Source organism: Streptopelia decaocto (assembly GCF_964273445.1).
Source record: "Streptopelia decaocto genome assembly, chromosome: 25".
In the NCBI taxonomy this organism is placed as follows: domain Eukaryota; kingdom Metazoa; phylum Chordata; class Aves; order Columbiformes; family Columbidae; genus Streptopelia; species Streptopelia decaocto.
The window spans coordinates 962,328-987,820 of NC_138680.1; the positions used below are offsets into that span (position 1 = coordinate 962,328).

At 48.6% G+C, this 25,493-nt stretch overlaps 1 protein-coding gene across 3 annotated transcripts in view; it reads left to right on the forward strand.

Moving 5' to 3' along the window:
- AAK1 (AP2 associated kinase 1) overlaps positions 1 to 25,493 on the forward strand; it is a 72,833-nt gene that overhangs the window by 14,359 nt on the left and 32,981 nt on the right. For all 3 annotated transcript variants that reach the window (XM_082072531.1, XM_082072529.1, XM_082072530.1), the window contains exons 3-13: positions 8,487 to 8,605; positions 10,402 to 10,510; positions 13,221 to 13,363; positions 15,717 to 15,838; positions 17,220 to 17,301; positions 19,620 to 19,752; positions 20,932 to 21,035; positions 21,967 to 22,046; positions 23,471 to 23,625; positions 23,737 to 24,002; positions 24,803 to 25,000. In XM_082072531.1, the coding sequence (XP_081928657.1) occupies positions 8,487 to 8,605; positions 10,402 to 10,510; positions 13,221 to 13,363; positions 15,717 to 15,838; positions 17,220 to 17,301; positions 19,620 to 19,752; positions 20,932 to 21,035; positions 21,967 to 22,046; positions 23,471 to 23,625; positions 23,737 to 24,002; positions 24,803 to 25,000 (1,511 nt within the window). The remainder of the gene's footprint in view (positions 1 to 8,486; positions 8,606 to 10,401; positions 10,511 to 13,220; positions 13,364 to 15,716; positions 15,839 to 17,219; positions 17,302 to 19,619; positions 19,753 to 20,931; positions 21,036 to 21,966; positions 22,047 to 23,470; positions 23,626 to 23,736; positions 24,003 to 24,802; positions 25,001 to 25,493) is intronic.

The window sequence follows — 25,493 nt, forward strand, 5'->3', positions numbered from 1 at the left end:
AAAATAAAACCCAGCTAAGTAAAGCTTGTTATTTCCTTTGAGGTAGAAAACCTCAGCTGAGAGTAGACCTGTTTAGTTTAGCGTTATTATCTGCTTTTCTCAGCTGGAGAGTCTCTTGGCAGGGGATAAGGGGGTTTGTTTTGTTCTTGTTCAGAATGGGACTCTTTGGTTTATAACACAAACGCTGCTTGGAGTTAGAGGAACTCGGTTGTTGTAAGACCAGGAGATCCACGTTCAGCCGTTCCTGATTCCACAGAGGTTGTTGTGTTTGTGCAGCGTGTCCTGCGTTTCACCGCTGTTCTTGTTGCTGCCATCATAGAGTCGTTCAGGTGGCACTTCCAGCTGTGGTTTCTGTGCCTGAGCCTGTTCTGTTGCAGCTGGTCGCTGCGCACACCCTGTCACCGCTTTGTTGTTGACACAGCCTACATGTAAAAATAATAATAATAAATATTTTAATTTTGTGGCCTGGATTGTGGGAAACAAACACCAATGATGTCCACGTACTCCTGAGACACGATGCAAGCTGGACCTCTAGCACAGGCTGTGTGTTTTCTGTGTGTGCAACTTGAGGGTGAATAATCTTCGCTTATATGGGTATAAAATAACATGTAAATACCCTAATGTAACCAGGGGATTATGGAATTGGGTGGGAGAGTGAGTCATAGGCATTAATTAAATCCCAAACCCCAGGTGTCAGGATGAATGACACTCTGACATGTATCAATAAACCAGCAAAATACAAACATGAAGAAGAACACTAATACAAGCAGTCTCTTTGTGCCAAGTAACCTGGAAAAGCCAGTATTTAACCTGGTTTGTGGGTGCATTTGGTAATAATAAGGGGTAATATTGGAGCAGAAAACTTATTTCGGGGTGAAGTATGGACACAAAAAGCTCAGAAGTGATGGAAAAGTTGCATCAAAAGGGGGAAAATGGGATTGGAAATATTAAGTTTTTTGGCAGGTCTGTTGCAGTAATGCCCCTTTGCTGAGCAACGGAAGAGTGGAATAAAAGACAGCAGAAAGAATATATTAGCGCAGATTAATACTGACAAAAATAGCAGGATAATCCTAATGCCCATCATAGCTGAGTAGTGGAACTATCATGAAAATAAAAAGCCCATATAACAATTAACTGGCAAATATTTGTCTGAGAACGACACAAGAACATCACACATGAGGTGTTGTCAGGAAGGGAGTGTTGCCCCTTGCTCCTTCCTGTTATCGCCGAGTTCTTGGGACCTGTGTGGAGCTTTTTCCAGGAGCTGCTGGGTGAGTCTCCTCCCAACAGCCGGACTGGGCTGTGATCTGCAGGAACAGGAGCTTTTTCTGACAGTCTCAGCAACTTGTTGTGGTCTGAGGAGATAATCCCAGGGCACTTTGGGGGTTTTTTCCCCTTCTACAGGTGAACCACTTGTCCATCTTCATCCTTGGTTTGTAGGTGGGGAGAACCGAGCCTGGGTTGTTGAAAACAAAGACATCCGGGTGCTTTTCCCTGATGTGCTCGCAGAGCTTGATGTTAACCGTAGCCAACTCAGCCCTTATCTAAAATAATTCCAGATGATGTTATTGCTTAACACTGCCCAAAGTGTTTTCCTTGGCCTTTTGTCTTTATGGTGAAGGGTGAGTGATTCCAAAGTTGAGGTTTGTTAAGCCATCTCCGTCCTTAGAAAAAATGCCCCAATATTTCAGTGCTTTACGATGACAAATGACTATTGTATGTACACAACTAGGGAAAAGCTTTATTTTTTTGGTTAAAGGACCACAGGTTATGGCAGCTAGAGAGGTGTCCGAGGTGCAGGATGGCGGCACCAAGAAAATGGTTCTGGTGTTAAGTGGTGATGCCCGGTGGTGGGAAACGTGTGTCAGCTGGTTGGGGCTACGACGGCAAGAAAATTAAGTGCCAGGAACTGTGTTTTAGTAAAATTTGGGGAATGGTGAGCTGCAAACACTGTGCAAGGGAGCTGGTGTGGTTTTCCTCTAACTGGGTCAGAGCATCCTGACTTAGAGGGCAAAGAATAAACAAATCAAGTGAGCCTGCCCCTTGTACTTAGGAAAGTAAGTGCTAAGGAAGTTCTTCTGGCTTGTGCGATAAGGCAACGTATGACGTGATTCTTGATGGATAAGAATCGATAAGTATTCGAATTGTGCAAATGAGGAGTGACTTTGTGCCTGGGTCAGCAAAGCACTTAAAGTTAAGTGCCTGCCAGCACAACCAGGGCTTAAAACGCCGCGCTGGGTGTCCCTGGAGGCTGAATGTTCCTGGGGACATCGGAAAAGCTCTTGGGTGTCCCCTCAGCTGCAGGACTAGAGCACCGTGGGCTGTCTTGATGTGGAGCTTGGAGGGGGATAACACAGAGCAAAGCCACGGAAGGTTGGAAACAATTCAGTGGGAAACCACATCCATTGTTTGTCCGGTTCAGAAGAGAATTTAATCCCTGAAGAATAAAGTTTTTAGTGGCATCCAGAATGTTTATCAGGAGCTATGGTAATTCCAGATATTGTTAATTTATTTGTAGAAGGGTGATGGAGAAAATCCAAAATAAAGGAGTGATTTTTTTTTTTTGTCTTTTAAGTGGTAATTGATGATTTGATAGTTGGCTCTTTCAAGCCTTTCCAAGTCTTTTTTTAACTAACGTAACTAAAAAGTGGGGTGATTCCTCTTCCTGAAGCCCATCTGCTTTGGGGTTATCCCACGTGGCCTTGTTAGCAAAGACAAAACGAGAAGATGTTTGCAGAGGGAGGACACATCTGTGCAGTCGAGGTGATGTTGTTATTGCAGAGCTCGAAACGCGTGTGCCCGTTTGCTCCAGTGCAAACAGCAGTCGGTGTCTCCGGGAGGTACGTCCAGCGTGGGTTTTAAAGGTGTTCTGCAAAACTGCGTTTGGATGAAGCTGCTGCTGGTTGGTTGGCGAACCTGCTGGCTCTTGCCGAGGGTGCTGGATCAGCATAACAGAAAATGCAGCATGTTCTGGGAATGCAAACGGCTTGTGAAAGGCCTTTGGTCCTGCAGATCCTGTGAAACCTGAGCTGCTTCACTTGGTGTGCACAGGGCAGGGTCCAGCCAGTCCTGTGCTGGCCTGTGATTAACTCAGGTGAAGCGGTTCAAACACTGCCTGGCTACGGTTTAACTTGCTTTATTTTGGCTCAGCATGAAAAAAAACAGGCTTGTTGTGGGGACCTGTTGTCTGGCAGGCACAAAACCTGCCTGCAGTAATACCCTTGTTTTCTTCTCTGCTGTTTAAATTGTTATCTGATAGCGTGTGTTTGAGGAGCTGGAGCAGAACTTAATGCAGCTCGAACAGCTGAGTAAGTGATGGTGTAAAAAGATACAGTCATGGTGCTGGTAGCAAGGGGGTTCTCAGGACAAGCTGTGTCTGCTGGTTTCCCTGACCACCGCGGTGCCGGCCCAGAAGGACCAGGTGGGTCTGTTGCTCCAGAGGCCCTGGGCTGTGCTGGGGGGTTGTCGAGTCTGTTGAGGGTGAGGGGTGCAGTGCTCAGGTACAGTTTGCAGTAGCAGCATGTGGAACCATAGAATAGAATCACAGGATGGTTTGGGTTGGAAGGGACCTTCCCAGCTACCTCAGTCCTCCGCTGGTGTCAGTCCTCCGCTGGTGTCAGTCCTCCGCTGGTGTCAGTCCTCCGCTGGTGTCAGTCCTCCGCTGGTGTCAGTCCTCCGCTGGTGTCAGTCCTCCGCTGGTGTCAGTCCTCCGCTGGTGTCAGTCCTCCGCTGGTGTCAGTCCTCCATCGTAGAAGGCCATGAGGTTGGTCTGGCAGGACTTGCCCTCGGTGAAGCTGTGCTGGCTGTCTTGAATCACCTCCCTGTCCTCCATGTGCCATAGCACAGCTTCTAGAGCATCTGTTCCATCATCTACCCAGGCACTTGCTGAGCTTGGCTGATTTACTTGTTCAGTATTGGGGCCAGTTCTGTTTAATCTCCTTATCAATGATCTGAACAAGGGGATCGAGTGCACACTCAGTAATGTCACAGATGACACCGAGTTGGGTGGAGTGTTGATCTGCTGAGGGCAGGAGGCTCCACAGAGGGATCTGGCCCGGCTGGATCGATGGGCTGAGGCCAATTGTCTGAGGTTCAACAGGCCAAGTGCCGGGTCCTGCCCTTGGGCCACAACAACCCCATGAACGCTGCAGCTGGGGAAGAGCGGCTGGAAAAGGCCCTGGGGGTGTTGGTGACAGCAGCTGAACATGAGCCAGCGTGTGCCCAGGTGACCAAAAAGGCCACCAGCATCCTGGCTTGTATCAGAAATAGTGTGACCAGCAGGACTAGGGAGGTCATTGTGCCACTGTACTTGGCACTGGTGAGGCCAAACATTGAATATTGTGTTCAGTTTTGGGCCCCTCATCATAAGAAGGACATTGAGGCACTGGAGAGAGTGCAGAGGAGGCGATGAAGCTGGTGAGGGACCAGAGCACAAGTGTGATGAGGGACCTGGGGGGGCTCCTGGAGACCAGGAGCTGAGGGGAGACCTTCTGATCTCTGAACTGCCTGAAAGGAGCTTGGAGCCAGGGGGGTCGGGCTCTGCTCCCCAGGAACAAGCGCCAGGAGCAGAGGAAACGGCCTCAAGTTGCGCCAGGGGAGGTTGGGGTTGGATGTGGGAACAATTTCTTCCCCAAAGGGCTGTGGGCATTGGAACAGGCTGCCCAGGGCAGTGCTGGAGTCACTATCCCCCGAGGGTTGGACAGACAGACATGAGGTTCTCAGGACATGGGGCAGTGCCGGGGTGGGTTATGGTTGGACTTGAACTTGAAGGTCTCTTCCAACCGGAATGATTTCATTCTGTTCACCAGTGAAAGGCAGCTCTGGACGAGCTTGTCACAAAAGGTGATGGAAGGAGCGACTCATTGCCCTGTGAACTTCCTCACCACAACATGCATTAGTGCAGCTGCCTTGGAAGCAGCACGTTGTGGTGTTCGCAGGTCGGCATTGCTGGCTGCCTGTGACTACCAGCTGCAAGAGGATTCCGAGCTCACAATACACGTGCGCAACTGAAATGCAGCACAGCGCGATCTTCTTACCTTGCGAGGAGCTGCAGGGGGATCACGTGCGGCTTTGTGCGGCTGGTTTTACCTGCTTTAGAAGCGCTTGCCCGGCTGCGAAGAGTTCTGCATCCTGCTGAAATTACAGAAGGGCTGAAAATATAACTCCTAGTGCTGGAAACTGGCCAGTACGCTGACACGAACCTGCATGGAAAATTGCTCTGGCATCTGTATTGACTGGAGATAATTGGAACTTCCTTTTTTTTTTTTCTTTTTCAGCTTATTCTAAAACCAGTTAGCAAGAACAACAGTCAGGCCAGAAGCATGTAGCAAGATAACTACGCTCTCATGCTATTGTAGAGGTAAATGCAGGTGTAGGTGCAAAAGACAGTTTCCCGATAGACCTATGGCGGTGATTGCAATACTGAGTGCTACCTGTTCAACAATGCTAATATTTCTTAAGGATGAGCATATAAATAACTTACTGTGTGTTAGTAGGAGAATGGTATTTTAGCTTCTGCTGGCTTGTATGGGAGAAGAGTTGAATTTCCTTCAGACCTTTAAATCCCAGGCACTTGTTGATGAGTGCAGGGGAGACCTGTGCTCTGGGCAGACTCAGGTTGAGCTCCTGCTTCTGTCCCTTCTGCTGCTTGTGCAGCCACTGGCTTTATTTGCTCTGTTGCATCTGAAGCCTGGACTGGTCTCTTGCCTTTTGCTTTCTAAGTGCGTTCTGGGAAAAAAATCTCTACCAGCCAAGCCGTGAGGATGTTCCTGGTGCCTGGATTACTCCGGAGCTGTGCCTGGTGTGTGACCTGTTTTCTGCACCACGTGTGCACAGGTACCCGACTGCACCTGAGCAGAGCAGGTTCTTGAGCTGACCTTGGCTGGCCTGGAGCTGCACAAATCCTGGCAGCTCTCTTTGTACTGGGGCTGGCGTCCTGCATTAGAGCTGGCAGTTCTGCCCATTGGAAGGGTTGTCTCGCTTGCCGTGCGCTGAGAATAGAAGTAAATGGTCCCGTAATGTGCATCTGGCAGCGCTTCACAATCATTGCTTGTCAATTTGTCTTTGATCTATTTCCTTTCAACTTTGCCCAGATTTAGCAAAGTTGGGGGTTGGACTGGAATAACAAGGGAGAAGCTGGTTGTGTTCCAAGGCTCTGGAAGCAGAACGTTGTCCTTGAGGGTGACGAGGTGGTAATTTTGTAGATCTGTAGTGCACAAGGTGACCGGGTTAACCAGTGGGGAGCAGCTGTTAGCAAGAGGGTTAGAAGCAAAAGTAGGCGGATTAATTTCAGCATGATGCCGTGAAAACCCCCAAAATGTGAACTGGGTTTCTGTCTGCTGCTTACCAACAAAGTTGCTGCTTTTGAGGTAGCTGCAGGAGCACAGATCCTTGTGGAGTTGCTCTTCTAGCATAAATCAGTAGTATTGGCCACAGCTGCCAATAAGAAGGTTTCAAGTGCTTCAGAATGCATCAAGTATATTAGCTGGTAACCTGATTAAACACCTGAAGCCCTAGCCATAAAATCATGCTGCGATGTTATTGTTAACCTTCTTTGCAATGCGACAGTTGTGTGTGAGGGCCATTTTCAGCAGGATGCAGCTCATGAGCCGTCAGGAACGGATGTGCGAGGGACTCGGGAGGGGAAGGATAGACCCGAGGTCTGAAACCATCTCTTGTGCTCAAGGAACCTAACCGGAATTCTCTCTAGGTGTAGGTATGGACCGCTACAGCACTCCCTGCTGTTTGGAGACATTCAGATATACAGTGGTTGTTGTGTGAGAAGCCTCTGAGCTGTAACTGTGTGCTTGGCCGGGGCAGGGGAAACACCCCTGGAAGGAGCAGGACTCCCGGGGCAGCTCCGGTTTGCTCTGGCGCACGGGTGCGATCGGGCTCTGTGAACCCTCAGGTCTGGGCCCCTCAGTTCAAGAAGGACAGGGAACTGCTGGAGAGGGTCCAGCGTAGGGCAACAAAGATGATTAAGGGAGTGGAGCATCTCCCTTATGAAGAAAGGCTGAGGGAGCTGGGGCTCTTTAGTTTGGAGAAGAGGAGACTGAGGGGTGACCTTATTAATGTTTATAAATATATAAAGGGTGAGTGCCATGAGGATGGAGCCAGGCTCTTCTCGGTGGCAAACAATGACAGGACAAGGGGTAATGGGATCAAGCTGAAACACAAGAGGTTCCACTAAAATTTGAGAAGAAACTTCTTCTCAGTGAGGGTGACAGAGCCTGGCCCAGGCTGCCCAGGGGGTTGTGGAGTCTCCTTCTGTGCAGACATTCCAACCCGCCTGGACACCTTCCTGTGTAACCTCATCTGGGTGTTCCTGCTCCATGGGGGGATTGGACTGGATGAGCTTTTGAGGTCCCTTCCAATCCCAAACATACTGTGATCCTGTGAACACATGTGCGATGCCTCCAGCCAGTGGCCGGTGTTCCTGCCCTGTCTGGGCACCCACTGCTTCCTTTGGATGCCAGTTCGCAGCTCTGGGTTCTCTGTATTCCTAATATTGGCCCCTATGTCCTGCTGGCAGACTTGGGAATTTCTAGAGCCGCATGTGCATGAGGAATATGGCAAAAGCTGCTGTTTCATGCTCTTTCTGTCCCTTTGTGCTTCCCCCGTCCTGCTGCTGTTGTACTGAGTGTTTTATAGTCCCATTCTCCACGTGCAAAACTGGGAGCGCTGAAGCCAATTAGCAGCGGAAGGCGTAATAAATGCAGAGAAATTCAAAGGAGGGTGGCATTTTCCACACCGTTTCTGATTTAAGTGTGGGATGACTACCTGAGGGAGGTTAGACATTCTTGCTTCTATTGTGCCTTTCTGGAGTGAATCCTGGGTACAGTAAAACCTGGGCTCAGTAAACCGTGCTCGGCTTTAACTGAGGCAATCAGACCAGATGATGGATCAGTTGTTCAGAAAGTAAAGCTTTGCGATGTCTCTCAAATTGATGTGGATCATCAAATTTTGCTTCTCTGGTGGCAAAGTCACTGTAGATTGCTGCGTAAAAACTGCTGTATGTACCCCGATTAAATCAATACTTGTTTTCTCTAGAGAAAAGCATGCTGCTTTTACCAGCAGCAAAATTGTCATGCTTTAATCTGCAGTCAGTGGGAGTTTAATAATAAAGTAACCAAATTGATAGGTGTATTTGCAGACAAATACGTTAAATGGTTTTAGTAATTCAGTGGATGGTCCGGAGCTCTGATTTCTGTCCCAGGCAACATTGCTGTTTATATTTCAGCTTTCTTCTTCATAATGGAAATTGATGGTGCAATGAAGGATGGTCTGGCAGGACAAGTAACTGGTGCAATTGCTTGTTTTTACAGAGGTGTTAAATGTTAACTTTGCTTCCATTAACTGCAGATTTGCCCCTTGGATTCCTTTTAGTTCCCGCTTCTGTACTCTGAGGGCAGATGGAGTCAGGGACCGGGTGGGAAGCACCGAGAGGTTCTGTCTTAATGAACAGGATGATTTTGTGTCTTCCGCAGGTGGATTCGCGATAGTGTTTCTTGTGAGGACTAACAATGGGATGAAATGTGCCCTGAAGCGGATGTACGTCAATAACGAGTATGATCTGCAAGTCTGCAAAAGAGAAATCCAAATCATGGTAAGTCACCACTCTCACACCATTCCACTCCCAGTCCAGGCTCCAGTACAGTCCCCTTCGGCCTGTGAGCTGAGCAGCATCGTGCCTCCAAACAGGGGATTTCTTAGCAAACCTTCTTTCTTTTGGAAAGACTGACCTCCTGGAGTTATGTGGCTATGTGAAAAGCTCGAATGATTTAAAATGTATATAGTTTCAGTGGAGAAGACAAAACTGGGAGCTCAAAAAGCAGAGGGAATCTCGGAAAGATGAGGGGAGGAAAAACTCCTATGTCAGCCTTAATGGGGAAGGGAAGAGTTGAACAGGTGAGCACAGTTGGGGTGTCAGACTTGCAAGTGTCACAGTCTTCAGGGGTAAAGTCTTCAGCCTCTTAGACTCGATCAGCAAAGGCTGATGATTCCAATGTGACTCTCTGAAGTCCGTGTGTGAACAGAAGGTGGAATCTCATCCAGAGATTCTCATCTTTGGGACTGGGATGAGGCTGCCTCTGTATTGGTGAGCGTGATAGATTAAAGCAGTACGTGTGGGGTAGTTACTGCTGGGGCTTTTGAAACAGGTTATAATAGGCACTGGGATATCTCTCTAGATGATGGGATACAAGGAGCTATAGGATAGGATAGCTGTTTTTAATAGCTGTTTTAAACTTAGCATCTCTAAACAAAGAAGAAATGGAGATGATGTGAATAGGTTTGTGTAGTCTTGTTTGGAGCCTGGTAAACAAGGAAAGCGGCACTTTAGAAGTTGCTTTCAAAGATATTGATGAATATTTAGAACAACTGTGGGGTGGGGAAGTTAATATAAAATCCTTATTCTGCTAATTTACAACATGAGGTACAGGTTTGGGATGGATGATCCTGGTATCAGAAGCTCTTAATGGTAGCAATTCTGCATGTGTTTCTAGAAGTAGCTTCTAATTATGTTAATACCTTTAGAGTTACCTTCTGGAGTTTGTACAACAGTGCAGTGACGCTTTTGGGTGTGCTTTGTCATCAGCGTAGCTATCGCTACACGGGACAAGTTGAGATTAGGCCTTACATCGAAGGTTTTAGCTGTGCTCGCAAAGCTTGTTCACTTGGATTTCACTTGCTGGTGTTTCCGCTGTCTCCATGTCTTTGGTGACTCTTTGAAACGTGTGGCTGACCTGGAAAGTGATGGTGAGGAGCATCCTCCGCTCCTGCCTGAATCTTCTCGGAAGCGCTAATCCCTGTCCTGAAGAACCTTGGTGTCACTAAAAGGAAATGTTTTCTTCTTTCTCAGCTTTTGTGCAATAAGGATGTGTTTTAAACTTTAGGCAACACTACAGCATTCAAGCAGAATGTGGCCAGCAGAGTTTTGGTTTGTTTTCCTGGTGAAGCTGAACTTTTCCCTGCAACTTTAGCGTGTGTCATGGTGAAGTCATTGAGATGAGAACTTGTGCTTTAATCCATCGAGTTGCTTAAAATAAGCTACTTCTAAAACCAAGGTCAACATCTATTACCTTAGTGAGTTTTTTTGAGCACGTGAAGATTTGAGATACTGTTTGCCAGCGGAAGGAGATGAGAAAAGGAAGCGCAGCATGTGCTGTTCATGCCACCACAATTTTGCTGTGTTGTCTGCTGTTTGTCTCAAATCCTTCTGGAAGGAAAACAGGTAGAGATGGACCTCAGGTTCATTCAGGTTTTGCATGACAAGTAGTCCAAAGTGACAGAAGCTTGTGCCTGTGTAGAAGAGCTAGGAAAGCTCTTCAGTGTAGAGAAACCAGATGCAAATGTTACTTGGTCTACATGGCTGGCTTATGCTTTGAATTTCTTTCTCTCCAGCGGGATCTTTCTGGCCACAAGAACATTGTGGGATACATTGATTCCAGCATCAACTCGGTGAGCAGCGGGGACGTGTGGGAAGTGCTGATCCTGATGGATTTCTGTCGAGGTGAGTGTGGGCTCCAGGTGTTGGTTGCTGGAAGATTTATCCCGTTTGGGCACTTACAGGAAACTTGTACGACATCTTCCTTTCAAAAAAACCAAACCTGTTCCTAGGCCTGGCAGTTCCTTGGCTGCCAAGGAGCAGTTCTGGACAAGGCAAAGCCAGAACCAAAGAAGTGGATGATTCCTGACCCTGTTAATGGGCCTGGTGCCACCTTTGCCCCTGCCCAGGGTGGTCCTAGATCCTTTCTGTTGTGAAGCAGAACCCTGCAATATTTATTGCTGTTTTCTGTAGGCTGGTCCACACAATAAGTGGCTCTTCTAAAGCTGCCAGGCTGTGGAATGACATTCTTCTTCACTTTATGTCATATTGCAAGTTTTTTCCGCTTTAGCCTGACTTAGGATTGTTCTGGAAGAAGCTTGAAATGGACAATGGGAAGCCAAAAAGTATTCCTTTTACCTCTGACCTTTTTGCTCTAGCCAGACAAGCTTTTCCAGTCTCTTCCAGCTGTCCCAAAGCTTTGATCTGTTGTGGCTGGGATGTGGTGTTTGGAAAATGACGCGTGTGCTGTGCTCAGATTCTTCTATTCTTGCAGGAATAGTGTTAAACACAAATAGCGTTTGGCCAGGTGACTCCAGAAGCCCGTGGCTGTTTTGGATGGTGGCAGCTGATGGGAAGAAGGTGGTTTTGGGACTGTTAGGCTTTTAACCGAAGCCAGGAGCAGTGTAGCAAGAACAACTCGGTGTTAAAATGCCTTTCAATGTGTACGGCACAGCTTTCTCTTCTGCCATGGATGCAGGAATCTTGACTTGTGTTGAGTTTGTTTGCTGGTAAAAGCAAGAACCTTGTGTGTAGTTTTACTGAAGCAATCATTATGCAAGTTCTCTGTAAGCTTAAACCTGAACATCACAAGGAGTGCAGTAAGAGACAGGCCTGCTAGTGCTGGTAAATCCCTATCTGGCTCTGCATCAGCAACCCCACTGTGGAGGGCGGTGTGAACCATGGCGATCCCCAATGCGCTCCCTCCTGCTGTGCTCGCCTCCCCGCTGGGCCACGTTTTCACAAAAATCCCAGGATGTCAGGAGTTGGAAGGGACCTGGAAAGCTCATCCAGTGCAATCCCCCCATGGAGCAGGAACACCCAGCTGAGGTTACACAGGAAGGTGTCCAGGCGGGTTGGAATGTCTGCACAGAAGGAGACTCCACAACCCCCTGGGCAGCCTGGGCCAGGCTCTGCCACCCTCACCAGGAAGAAGTTTCTTTTCAAATTTAAGTGGAACGTCTTGTGTTCCAGTTTGCACCCATTGCCCCTTGTCCTATCACTGGTTGTCACCAAGAAGAGCCTGGCTCCATCCTCCTGACACTCCCCCTTTAGATATCTGTAAACATGAATGAGTCCCCCCCTCAGTCTCCTCTTGTCCAGCTCCAGAGCCCCAGCTCCCTCAGCCTTTCCTCACCCGGGAGATGCTCCACTCCCTTCAGCATCTTTGTTGCCCTGCGCTGGACTCTCTGCAGCAGTTCCCTGTCCTGCTGGAACTGAGGGGCCACAACTGGACACAAGATTCCAGGTGTGGTCTCCCCAGGGCAGAGCAGAGGGGCAGGAGAACCTCTCTGACCTACTGACCACCCCCTTCTAACCCACCCCAGGTCCCATTGGCTTCCTGGCCACAAGGGCCCAGTGCTGGCTCATGGTCACCCTGCTGTCCCCAGGACCCCCAGGTCCCTTTCCCCTACACCACTCTCTGATGAAGTAAAATGCCTGTGTGAGGTGTTCCCTTCCACCTGAAGGAGGAGAGCTGCCAGGTGGTGTTTCTCACGATTTGCTCTTGCCCAGTGCTCTGCTTGGCACACACCTGCCTCTGGTTCCAGCTTCAGGAATTGCTGTTACACATACGATTTTTCCTTGTTACTTTTGTGTCAAACAGCTTCCAAAGCAAATCAGTGGGTCTTTGTGTGCAGAACTGCATTCGTTTTGAGTGCAAAATGTTCACAGCTGTACTACTTATTCAGCTGAGCTTTTCTTTTGTACCATGACAATCAACTTTTCTGACACTTGTGATATGAAATGAGACAGTTTTGTGTTGCCAAAGGGTCAGGAAGGAGTTTTTAGGGTGTTTAGAGGGGGGAAGAACCTCTTGACAGCAACAAAACCTCAAAGTTGAGGCAAATTCAGGACTCATTCATGAAAACTTGCTTTTGTTTGTAAGAAGGGAAATTGCAGACAGATCCTTTTAAAGTTTTTTTTGCCAGTCTGTGATTTCAGCCGAGCTGTTTAGTTGTGTATGGAGGTTTTGAGTATCTTTGTTTCTCCCTCCTCTTGCTTACACATGGCAAACTGTTTTGTGGGCTGTGGGTGCCCCAAATTCAGCCCTTTGTTCCTGCAGTGTGACAAAAACACCTTATTTTGACGAAGAAAAATACGTGGCTTAGTCAGAATTCCATGCGAGTGTCATTTAGCCGGTGAGTGTGGCCTTAGAAGCCAACGTGGGTTGTTCAAAGACAAAATCAAATGCAAAACCCCCTGGGATTTAGGTGAGGAAATAAGAACGAAACAAGCTGAGTAAGCAGGTTGCAAAAAGCCTCTTGGTGCAAATTTGGAATTGGAACTCGTGAACTTTTGCGACTGCAGTTGGGGCGGCAGACTGAGCTTAGACTGGGCTTAGACTGGACCTCATTTCGTGCGCCTGCCCTGACTCTCGGTTCTTGTTTCTCCTCAGGAGGCCAAGTGGTGAACCTGATGAACCAGCGCCTGCAGACGGGCTTCACGGAGAGCGAGGTCCTGCAGATCTTCTGCGACACCTGCGAAGCCGTCGCCAGGTTGCATCAGTGTAAAACGCCGATAATCCACCGGGATTTGAAGGTGAGTTGTGGCCTCCTGATGCAGCAGGGAACGTGCCACGTCCTTAACACGTCCGTTTGCTGCCCACGCTGCGGCAGACGGGCTCTGAATCTGCGTGTCTGTTGTTAGCAATGAGGAAAAGCGCGCATAAATACCTCTCTATTGGAAGCTAAAAAAAGAAATGAGCCTCACTGCTGCTTACCATATGTTTACCATCCATAGATCTAATTAAAAAACACAAACGTTTGTGAATAACTCTTTTGCACAGGAGGTGTGCCAGAATGTATCTGATGAATTATTCAGAGCGACTTTCCACCACCTGAAACACTACTGATGTTACAAGGTAGCGCACAAAAAACTTGCTGTAAACATGTTTCCTAGACCCACATTAAAAGGATCCTGCCGGAGATGTTGGCTCTGGGGCAGGAGTCGTGTCAAGCTTTTGGCCTCTAACTCTTTGTTGACCATGAAAGCGTGTTGTGAACCTCGGTGTGCTTGGCGGGGAGAGCTGCTGAAAAACCCCATACTCCTAATCAGACAAACAAACCAAAAAGCCCTTCCCTTTCCTCTCAACGAGCTCGTAAAATGCCCGACTAATATATTCAGCCAAGAAGGAGGCTCCTGTGTACATTTGAAATTCAGATGCGCTTTGTAGGTCAAGTGCTGCTTTCAGAGCCCTCAGCAGATGTTTTTGTGCCGCTGGCCGTTGTTTTGCAGGAGCGAACGGCGCCACGTGTGCCAACGAGAGCCAGGGAGCACAGGGGAAAAATCCCCAGGGTTTGGTGTGCCTTAGCGAGTTTCAAATGGTTGTGAGCCCAGCGCTCGGGCAGTTGGAACATATGCAACAAGTCTGACATCTGGGGTTTTTGAGCCTTAATAGATTTGTTTAACTTGTCTGTTAAAGTCTGTGAGCATCTTGCAGGTGTTTGTGTAGACTGGTGTGAGGGGAGGAGGCTCAGGAACCTCTGCAGTCGATATTAACCCCTGCTGTTACCTTTTTGGGATCGCTGGGGTTTTTTAATAAAGAACAAACTCATTGTGTGGCCTGTGAATAAATTCTGGGCCATCTGTGATGGATTAGTGAGCATTTGTGAGTGTTTCTTTTACACTGACTTGCAGCTGAAATGCCCCGTTCCGGGCTGGTGTTCAGCCCACTGCTCCCTGCTCAGGTCAGTGAGGTTTTTACAAGGCCTGGCTCTTGGTAAGCTCTGCCCAAGTTGGCTCTTCTCTGCTTTGAGACACGTTTCCCAGTTGAATATTGGATTATTCCTCTTGTGATGACCTCTGGAGCTCTGACACACGCTTGGATTGACTGCCACAAAACCAGGTGTATATTGATGCTAATTCTTCCTAAACTTGAGGAAGCCCTGTGTGTGCTGCCTCTGCCCTGCTTAGGACCCCGTAGGGACGGTGCGCTTGCCTTGCACCATTACCTTTGCTCGCTCTTGCAGATATTTTCATCACCCTCAGGGTTCATAGGCAGTTGCTGTTGTTGGGCATTCCCTAAAAAGCTTTTCTTCTTCTCTCTCTGGAGTTGTTCTGTTTCACCGAAAATAAGACAGCATGGGTATTAATTTTTGCTCCAAAAGATGCTTACTTTTTAACATGTATAGCTGCCTGGACACTATTTAGATTGACTTTTTAATGAACTGTAACTAGGGCTTATTTTTGGAGTAGGGCTTTTACTTGGAGCATCCTCAAACATCCTGGAAAAACACACTAGGGCTTAGTAGGGCTTATTATTGGGGATACAGGGTATGTCTTTAGGCCCTTTAACAGTGAAGAACAGCCAGCCAGACCTTCCTACAACTATCTGTTATGTTGCACTCCTGTGATGTTTCTGCTTCTAATTGGAATCTATGCAGTGAAACTGTAACTGTGAGATCCCAAAGGAGCAGAGTTCAGTGAGGTGGAGGGAGGGGAGAATCTGGTACTGATGATAACGATTAACACAACTACTCTATACCTAGTGGCAGTTGTTTGTGTAACTTGTTTTATATTTAACCTCGTCTTTCCAGTCTCACATCCCATAATGTGTTGTTTAAAGCACTGGCTGAGCACTAAGGACGCCAGGACACGGTTCTTATTCTGAAACATGTAGGTCTGAGTAGAGGAAGGTGATGTCCTCGCAGAGGGAGAAAGGAGAGGTGACAGGATGGAAGGCCGCGTTACAACTCTGCTTCAACCATTTGACTTCTGTTTTAGGAGACATGACAGAGTTTTGATGCATATTTTCTGTGCTGTCATGTTAATGCTTTTATTTCAGATGTGTCTGATGTGTCTTCAGGCACTAGCAACCCTGTCTCATCTACAGAAAACGAATGTGGCTTTTTTTTTGTCTGAGCGATTCTGCATTTGTCTGTGATGCTCACAGGTTGAAAACATCCTGCTGCACGATCGTGGCCACTACGTGCTGTGTGACTTCGGCAGCGCTACCAACAAATTCCAGAACCCTCAGACAGAAGGCGTGAATGCGGTAGAGGAGGAGATCAAAAAGTAAGTGTGCTTTTCCTTTTCAACTCAGCCATAGTTTTCATTTGCAGGGTATTTTTTTCTTGTCCTGGGACTAAATTTTACTCGGCCTGTTACAGCAGATTGGGTGCTGCTGCATAGAAGTGTCTGCTGCAGGTAAATAAACGCCCGGGGGAAGGTGAAACAATAAATTGAGCTTGATGTAATTGCTTTAGACCTAAAAGACTGTGCGTGCTAATGCGGAGAAGCTGCCCGCCTTGCCGATGTGACATCGGGGTCGGTCTGTCCCTCATCTTGGCTTGTCTGAAGCGCAGTACAGCAGATGACAAAATCCCTGTCCTCCAGCCACTTGTCATCAATCCTCGCGGTGACTAAGGGGATGTGTGGCCTGACTCCGCAGCCCTTCGCGGAAATGGCTGTGGCCTCGCGGTGTCTTGCAGCTCCTTGTCTGGCCCCGGGCAGCTGTAACAAAGAGCTTCAGCAGGACCTAGAGCAGCAACGGAGCGGGCTCCAGGTCCTTGATCTTGCTTTACTTTTAACAACATCACTGCTGCAAACTCTCTGGTTTGGTTAATACAGTATTCTGGCTAGAAAACAGCACGTTAGAAATGTGTGCAAATGCCTCCTTTTTGTTAGGATTCAGTTAGGTTTCCTAGACTTGTTTGACTGAAGTTTTTAGAGCGCTCCTCATCTGGCTTTGCAGTCCATTTGGAATGCCCTGTTTGTGCGCTTATTAACAAATCCACAGAGACGCTGCCTTCAGCAATGCTTTCTTGTGATCAAAGGAAAGGTGGCAAGCAAAGTGCACCAGCAGAAATTATGGACCTACTGGTAGGAAACCTTATTGTAAGAGTCTCTTAAACTGTGGTGTGGTTTCCAGCTTTTCTAGTGGTGGTGATTTGTTAAAATGAAGCAGATTCCAGCTATGGTTTGAGATATAAAATAACCTTTCCCTAGTTTACAATGACTCTGAGCAGGAGACCTGCTATGGGAGCCCATTTATTAGGAGCCACGTGTCCGGTTAGAATCTCTGTCATACAGTTGGCCAAAGCCCCAGCAGTGAGGACATTGCAGAGGATATTTGACTACTGACCTTGTTAATACTCTGAATCCTTGAATATTTCTGGTCTGGTTCTTAAAATGACTGCACTGCTTGGTGAGTGAGTTGCTTGCTTTAGGAAGGGTCTTGGTTTGCTTTGCTTTCATAGGGCAGTTTGCAGTGGTTAGTATTTTATCGTTAGAGATCCATAGCAGATACTGCTGTTAAAAGATATTTCCAATTATTATATTCTTTAGTATCCCTTTCCCTAGGGAAAGAGTGACTCGTGAATTATTTGGCAATGTGACGTTGTGACAATGCATGTGATGTCAGTTTTGAACTCGCTGATGGATCTTTCCGCTGCAGGTACACTACGTTATCCTACAGAGCACCAGAAATGGTCAACTTGTATAGTGGCAAACTTATAACTACAAAAGCAGACATATGGGTACGTATAAAAACTGCTTTCGGTCCAGCCTGCAGCTTGTTTTCATTACCATAACGATGCAGTAACCGCCTGGCTGGGGCTAATCTGGTTTCCGTAAGAGACTCGACAGTTTCTGAGTAAAGAGTTTCTCTGCCTGATGTTCCCGATGAGTTACTGCTGAGCTTGTGGATGAAATGTGTGTGCTTCTTTCTGTGCCACCTGACACGTGGTTTCATTTAGAAATGGATTAAATTCCCCTGTTGAACGGTGCAAACCTAATTTTGTGTCTTAAAACAGAAAATTCAGAGTATTGTGACTCCTCGTGACTGGGTTGGGTGGCAAGCAAGCGAAAGCAAAGTTACTGCTTGAATTTAGTAGCAAACTGAGAAAACAGATGTTCCCCCAGGAGCAATATTCTGTGTATCTGGGGCAGTGTAACCCCAGCCGGAGCTGTCAGACTTGTCAGGTTTGCACTGCGGTTCTGGTGATCATGGCGATCTGGCCACGCTTTTCATGCTCAGAGCAAAATGCAGCTGTGGTGTAACCCATCACCAGCTCCCCTGGGGGAGGATGGAAGCCTGCGCTTTATTCACAGAATCCAGGAATGTCAGGGGTTGAAGGGCCCTGGAAAGCTCATCCAGTGCAATCCCCCCATGGAGCAGGAACACCCAGATGAGGTTACACAGGAAGGTGTCCAGGCGGGTTGGAATGTCTGCACAGAAGGAGACTCCACAACCCCCCTGGGCAGCCTGGGCCAGGCTCTGCCACCCTCACCGGGAACAAGTTTCTTCTCATATTTAAGTGGAACCTTTTGTGTTCCAGTTTGCACCCATTGCCCCTTGTCCTATCACTGGTTGTCACCGAGAAGAGCCTGGCTCCATCCTCCTGACACTCCCCCTTTAGATATCTGTAAACACGAATGAGTCCCCCCTCAGTCTCCTCTTGTCCAGCTCCAGAGCCCCAGCTCCCTCAGCCTTTCCTCACCCGGGAGATGCTCCACTCCCTTCAGCATCTTTGTTGCCCTGCGCTGGACTCTCTGCAGCAGTTCCCTGTCCTGCTGGAACTGAGGGGCCACAACTGGACACAAGATTCCAGGTGTGGTCTCACCAGGTGAAAAAAAGTCGGTGCCATTTGTAGCATAGCAGCAATTCAGCAAACGCGCTGTCTAGAACGCTAATTCAGAGCGTGTTCCTGTGGTTTCTGAAGCCCTGAGACAGGAAGGAACAAGGTGGAAGCAGCATAAGGAGAATTTTAATGTACCCCCAATAGCTCTGCGTATGCAAGAGGGGAAATCGCTGCTGTGACATCTGCTGAAGAGTCTCTGTCCTTCCCGGAGCTCAGGGAAGCGGCGGCTCCCGCTCTGTGGGGTTGGGCAGGTTTGTGGAACCACTCGCCCTGGTGGTGGGGACCTGGAGAGGGAATGTCACAGCTGTGACACCAGGAAAACATTGTCAGGGCCTCAAGCAGCCAGGGGAGAACCTGGGATTTACGCTCCTTCCTGCGGTGATGCGGAAAGGTGGAGACCCAAGGGCTCTGCTCCTCCTGGCATGGAAGGGATGGATTTCCAGGGGCCCACCGAGCGTTTCCAGCCATCAGTGGTGATGGGCACAGTGGGGCCTCAGTTTCAAGGCCTTGTCCTGCTGGAAACCTCCCTTTCCTTAAACCTTACCGAGGTTATTTTAAACTAGAGTGCGATTGAATTGTGAAATCCTGTGACAAAAGATAGATGCTGATGATGAGTTGCTTAGGATTAGGAAATGTTTCCCCCTCTCCCCTCTGAGCTGGTGGGAGTGTTTCATAATTAGCCCTTTGTGCAAAACTTGTATTTTCTTTTGAAATAGGTGGCTCTTGCTGTCAAAAGCAGCACGGAAATAGCTGGAAGGGTGATAGAGCCAGCAGCCTGCAGACTTATCTGTGTATCTCTCCCTGGTGCATATTTATAATGGTTGAAAGGTTGTTTGAACTTAAGCTTGGAAACAATTTGGATTTTTCTCAGTCAGAATAAATGTATTAAGGATGATCGTTACCATTTATTTTTGCTGTTACTTTGCTTTTTCCTCCCAGTATGTGGCAACCACAGGCTTTGCCTGTTGCGTGCCGTGCAGGGGTGTGTGACGATACAGTCCCCCAGGTTTCAGTGTCTCAACCAAGCAAGGGAGAGCTCTTCATGTATTTCTTTTCCCCTGTAACTGTGCTTGTTTTCACATCGATCGCAGCGATGGTAAAACGTAGGCCTGACACCATAGAGTAGAACAAGCCAGAGCATTTTCCCCATCCTTTTAGGGTATTTGAATTGTACCATTCCCTGCTCTGCTCAGGTTTGTGTCTTCTCTCCCCAGGCCCTCGGCTGTTTGCTGTACAAGCTGTGTTACTTCACCCTGCCGTTCGGGGAGAGCCAGGTGGCGATTTGTGACGGCAACTTCACCATTCCGGACAATTCGCGGCACTCGCAGGACATGCACTGCCTCATCCGTGAGTGTCTGCAGCCGCGCCATCCGCAGAACTCAACAAATAGCAGCGGCGTTTTGTTCTTACATTCCCCGCTCCTAGAGTAAAACCATTCACATTTCTCATCTTTTAAGAGACGTGAACGCAGCGGTAGTTAAAGTATCTTTTAGTAGTTTAGGAGATCGCTCTTGGTAGGACAGTTATGACAAAGAGGTTTCTGTTAGGCTGGGCTGTAGGGAGCTCTGTGGAAAGGCAGGAAAACAGACGACCATTCGGTTTAAGAGTCCTACAGAAACTTGCACAGTAAGCCTATTTATGCAGAAACGTATTTCTCCAGTAATAAATCTGTTTGGATAAAGAACTGAAAAGAACCACAGTGACTTAGACTAGTGATAAGAATTCGTCTTCTGTGAGCTGAGAAACAGAACTGAAATGATTTATAAATAACCCACTGACTAGAGTGAATGTGTAATTAAGGCTACAATGCACTACTCTTGGCAAAGCTGTGGCCGCTCTTGTTTTCAGCACAGCATTTGATTTTTTAATTTATTTATTTCTTTTCCTAGCCACAATCTTGACTAACACAGAGTTGGATGTGTTTGCAGAGCAGCCTGGGGTTTTCTTTGCTTATGCGAAGGTGATGGTGAATGCGGCTGGTCTGACTTTCTGCCCCAGTGCCACACCAGGCCGGGTCACACTCTTTTCCTGCGAGTTCCCCTGGAAATGCAGAATTCCAAAGCAATGCTGCTCCCTGAGCAGGCTGCGTTTCCCCTCCTTGACTTAGGCAGCAGCTACAAATTGCTCATAGCTCTACAGGAAAATATCTCTTAATCCATCCTGTCATGCCCCTGACGATCGGCTCAGCCCCACTGAGCTCCGAAAGGGCCAGGATGCCCTGTCAGCATCTGCTTGTACCAAACGCAGAATTATAGAACAGTTTGGGTTGAAGGGACCTTCCCAGCCCCCCCAGTGCCCCCCCTGCCATGAGCAGGGACATCTTCACCAGCTCAGGGTGCTCAGAGCCCCGTCCAGCCTGGCCTGGGATGTCTCCAGGGATGGTTCATCCACCACCTCTCTGGGAACCTGGACCAGGCTCTCACCACCCTCAGGGGCAGCAATTTCTTCCTTGTTTTGCTGCCACGAACGGCTCACGTGCACCTGCCTGTTCTGTTGCTCTGACATTTGCATCTGTGTCTTTTCAAGGGTATATGCTTGAGCCAGACCCCGATAAGAGACCTGATATTTATCAGGTCTCCTACTTTGCGTTCAAACTGGCGAAGAAGGAGTGTCCAGTGCAGAACGTGCAGGTGAGGAGGGGGCTCATGTGGGGCTTTGCGGGAGGAGATGGGTCACATTTGCAGAATATTGAGCATTCTGCATTCCCTGGTTCTTTAATTAGGAGGGTTTTTTTTTTGGTGGTGTGGGGTTTTTTTGTTTGATTATTTTTTTTTGTAATGAGCAGCACCACTTGGGGTTTTTCTTGTGGGGCAGGAATTAGGGTTTCATTTCAGGCGTTATTTATTTCTGTTTGTCCCTGATTTACCTGCTCACCCAGTTACCAGGGTAAGGCCAACCCAGAGATCTCGTGTGTGCTAACGTGGAGAATTAGGCCATGCTTGTGAAACCCATTTGATTTCCGGGCACATTCATCTTAGCGTGTGTAATTAGTGCTGCAGTTGGTTTGAAACGTTGCAGTTTTGGGACTGGCCGACTCACGTTTGAACTACATCAGACCTTCCACAACCATCTGCCCCTTCTTAGCGTGTCTTTGTAGACTTGTAGACAAGTATTTTCTTATGATGTTGTGAACATCTGTGACATGACATTTTATTTTATTGTTTCCAGGTAAGAAGAAACCTGTTTGTTTGGCTTTTTTTTCCCCATGTTCAGGTGGTTATTTATGATCTTTATGAATAACACATGGCTTTGGTATTTTTTATAGCAGTACTGATAAGGTTGTCTTAAAAATCCCCAGGTTGTGCTATGAAGCTTTGTGCTCAGATTCCACATGTAGTAAAAGGTCAAAAAGCTGAACCCTATTTTTCCTTTCTAAAGACTCTCCCCAAGTACTTTCTCCTTGTGCCATTAACATTGAGTGATTTATTCCATGTCCAGCATGAGGAATGGTTGCTTTGGGGATCCCCCGATCTCCCTGTTTCATTGGGATGCTTTTGCAAATGATTTCTGCCTCTGTTTTGTGCCCTCCAAATCCAAATCCTGGCGTTTCGGGATCTGCAGAATTCTCCAATCCCTGCAAAACTCCCAGACCCGGTTAAAGCAAGTGAAGCTGCTGCAAAGAAGAGTCAACCAAAGGCCAGGTAACCACGTTATCTGGAGCCCTTTCTCTTTTTGTCTGTTGTCTTTCTGCTGGGTTTAGGAAGGATGTTTGGTATATTTAGCTGCTTCCTTGTGGGCTCATGTTTATACCTGGAGACAAACACTGTGGTCCTGAGGCTCCCGTTCCGACAACATAAAAACCCCATTGATCCGAAAGGCGGAAAATGCAGATATTAGGGGACGTTTTTGTGCGGGAGCAGGGAGGGGCTTGGCTGATGCTCGGCATGACTCAACAGCTCGGCATTTGCTGGAGACGTCGCTTACCAGCAGCACTGGAAGTTGGTGCACTTAGATGAATTCACTGTGTCATCCATCCGGCGGCAGCACCTGAGCGGAGTCAGGCCTGAAACCGCCCCAAAGAACACGAGTCTGCCCAGAAACAGCACTGGAGGCTGTTGCTGGTCGAGCGTGACCCTCGGCAGATGATAACCTGACCCCGTAATTACTGGATGAAATCGCTGTGATTTCTGCGAGAGTCACGTAATTTCTTCTGGGGTGACACAGGAAAACCTGAGCAGTCTGTGTCTGAAGAGCCCAATTAGTGGGGAAACCACTGTACTGCTGTGGTTTTTCTCCTCTCTTGCTGTTTCTTGCTCTGCTTATGATGCTGTTATTGAGATTCATAAAATCATTTGGACAAAACTTGTACCTTATTTTCCTGCCAAGTGAGCAGCACAGCAGTGGGCAGCCTGAACCCAGCAGTTTTCTTCAGGCTGTGAAACAGCGCATCTCTCCTCCTGTCTGTCAGTCCCAGGGTCTGTTTGGTTTCTTTTTATAATTGTGTGCAGTTACTCTTGCGTTAGTTGAACAACTCAGTGTCTAAGAAGCGAATGTGTGCACAGAAGGGCAGGGTGGTGTGGGGCTGCTCAGCTCTACCGTGTGTTTTGGGAGCTCAGTAAATGCTGGGCAGAGATCAGAAGAGGTCCAGTGGCTTGATCCTGGCGTAGACGTGCTGAAGTTAAGGTACTTCTGCAGATGGCAATTTGGACAACTTTGCCCAAAGCTACCAGCTGCTCTTAAGCTAATTTATGTCTCTCATCTGCTCATCCAGAGCTCTAAGTGGATTTAAACAATATTTTGTAGCAAATATTGGAATGAGTTTAGTGGTTTTGACAAGTTCCAGCTGTCCAGCAGGACAGGATGCCACAGTTGGTAAAGAAGTCAAAATGATAGTGTTGGATTAATTGTTGTGAATGCATCCATGAAGTTTTATTCTGCTTCCAGTTTTCTGGAAAGTGTCTGTGTGTGTCTGGATGCTCACAAGTGTTTCACCTTTACCAGTCGTGCACTGCTGAAGTATGGCTGAGTTTTTAAACCCGTGATGTATGTTATGTGCACCAGCTCTCAAGCTAACGAAGACTCAGCTCTTACTGCTCTTCCTCTTACTCCTTCCCTTACTTTGTAGGCTGACAGATCCCATCCCTACGACAGAAACTTCCATAGCACCCCGCCAGAGACCTAAAGCAGGACAGACACAACCCAACCCAGGGATTTTACCCATCCAGCCAGCGCTGACGCCTCGCAAGAGACCCACGGCTCCAGCAGCCATTCAGCCGCAAGGTGAAACCATATTCCCTGCGCCGTGCCCTCCCGCTGGGCCCCGTGCGCCGCAGGGCTGCGGTGCACCCTGAGCCAACACATTTTGGTATTTATGTTGTTTCCTCCTCCCAGTTGCCGGGCCGGCGGCCCTGGGCAGCGCTCAGCCTGCGAGTGTCCCTCCGCAGAAAGCAGCGCCTCAGCAGAGTCCAGCGCAGCCGCAAGCCAAGCAGGCGGCAGCTCCGCCGCAGACCCCGCAGGCGCAGCCCCAGGTCCCTTCTACTCAGCCACAGGCCACCCCTCAGCATCAGCAGCAGCTTTTCTTGAAGCAGCAGCTCCTGCAGCAGCAGCAGCAGCAGGCTGCCTATTACCAGCAGCAGCAGATGATGCAGGCTCAGCAGGTAGGTGTGTGTGGCCGCGTTTATCGCGTGCTCACTGTGCCAGAGGCCTGCAAGGCCGTTTTTTGCATTTATGCCAAGCCTCCTAAGTTTTGGAGGGGACAGATACAGTTTTTAGGCATTTCCCAATGCTTCTCCAGTTCTCTAGCAAGTTTTTTTGCTGTGCAAAGCTGGCATTTTTAGCTGCCTCTCTGAAAGGCCTCAAGATGCTTTTGTCGTTTACAAATATAAAATAAGCAGTGCTGGTTCAGAACTTAGAGCTCCAGGTGTCTCAGAGTCTTGACAGCAATGCTCAGCTGATGAGCAGATCACTGCTGTTTCTCGTCTTTCCTCGCCATGGTACAAGCAGCCTGGCACGCGCTCGGCGGGAAGAGTCGGGTCTGGTTTTGTGGTGACTGCGGTGACAGGGAGGCCTGTGAACACGCCGTGTGTGAGACGCGATGTGTCTCGGTGACAGACTTGTGGGCTGACCTGGGGTGTTTATAGCAGCACAGATCTCTGCTAAAGCATATTTAACAGTGCAAGCAAAGGGCCAGTAAATCTTAATTTGCTGGGGAAAGGTTTAGAGTTGATAAAAGGGGAGAAGGGAGTTTGGGACCGTGGGACAGTCTGTGCCGTGGGAGCCCCGTGTGGACAGGAGGATCTCACGTTACACCAGGGGGCTGTTTTCCACGGCTCCTGTGCAGATGGTCTCCAGGCCATCGCAGCCTGTTGCTGCGTTGTCACCATTCCCGTGGTGGCCCCGAGCTCTGCTGGTGGTTCTACCCCACTTCCCAGTGACTCAACAACTGCTTGTTTCCCAGTTCCCAGTGATGCAGCAAGGAGCGCCAGCACAGCAGCAGCTGATGCAGAACTATTACCAGCAGCAGCAGCAGCAGCAGATGATGGCCCAGCAGGCAGCGATGCAGCAGAAGACGGCAACGGTTCAGCAAAAGCAACAAGCGCCGCAGCCCCAGGCCCAGCCGAGCGCGACCCAGGCGGCACCGCCGCAGGAGCAAGTGGTGAGAGGCTTTCGGAAGGAGTGGGGCAGCGGGATTTGGGGTGCTGGCTTTGCAGGCCTCCAAAGCCCAGGGAATCGCTGCTCTAGGGCCTGCTGGGCCCTGGTGCATCGCAGGTGTCAGCGCTAACCTGGCTGCCTCAGAGACACGTGCGATTATTTGGGCCGTTCTCTCCAATAGGATGCTGGACTCTGGGGTTGTCCTCTGGGCCCATAGGAGGAAGAGTTCATGAGGAGTAGAAAGCGGATGCAAAGGTTTAAGTAGCTGCTTAATGCAGCTTCTCTCTAGCCCTACACATTGCCTTAGACACCTTCCCAGCCCCCCCAGTGCCCCCCCTGTCATGACAGGGACATCTTCACCAGCTCAGGGTGCTCAGAGCCCCGTCCAGCCTGGCCTGGGATGTCTCCAGGGATGGTTCAGCCACCACCTCTCTGCACAACCTGGGCCAGGCTCTCACCACCCTCAGGGCCAACAATTTCTTCCTCGTGTCCAGCCT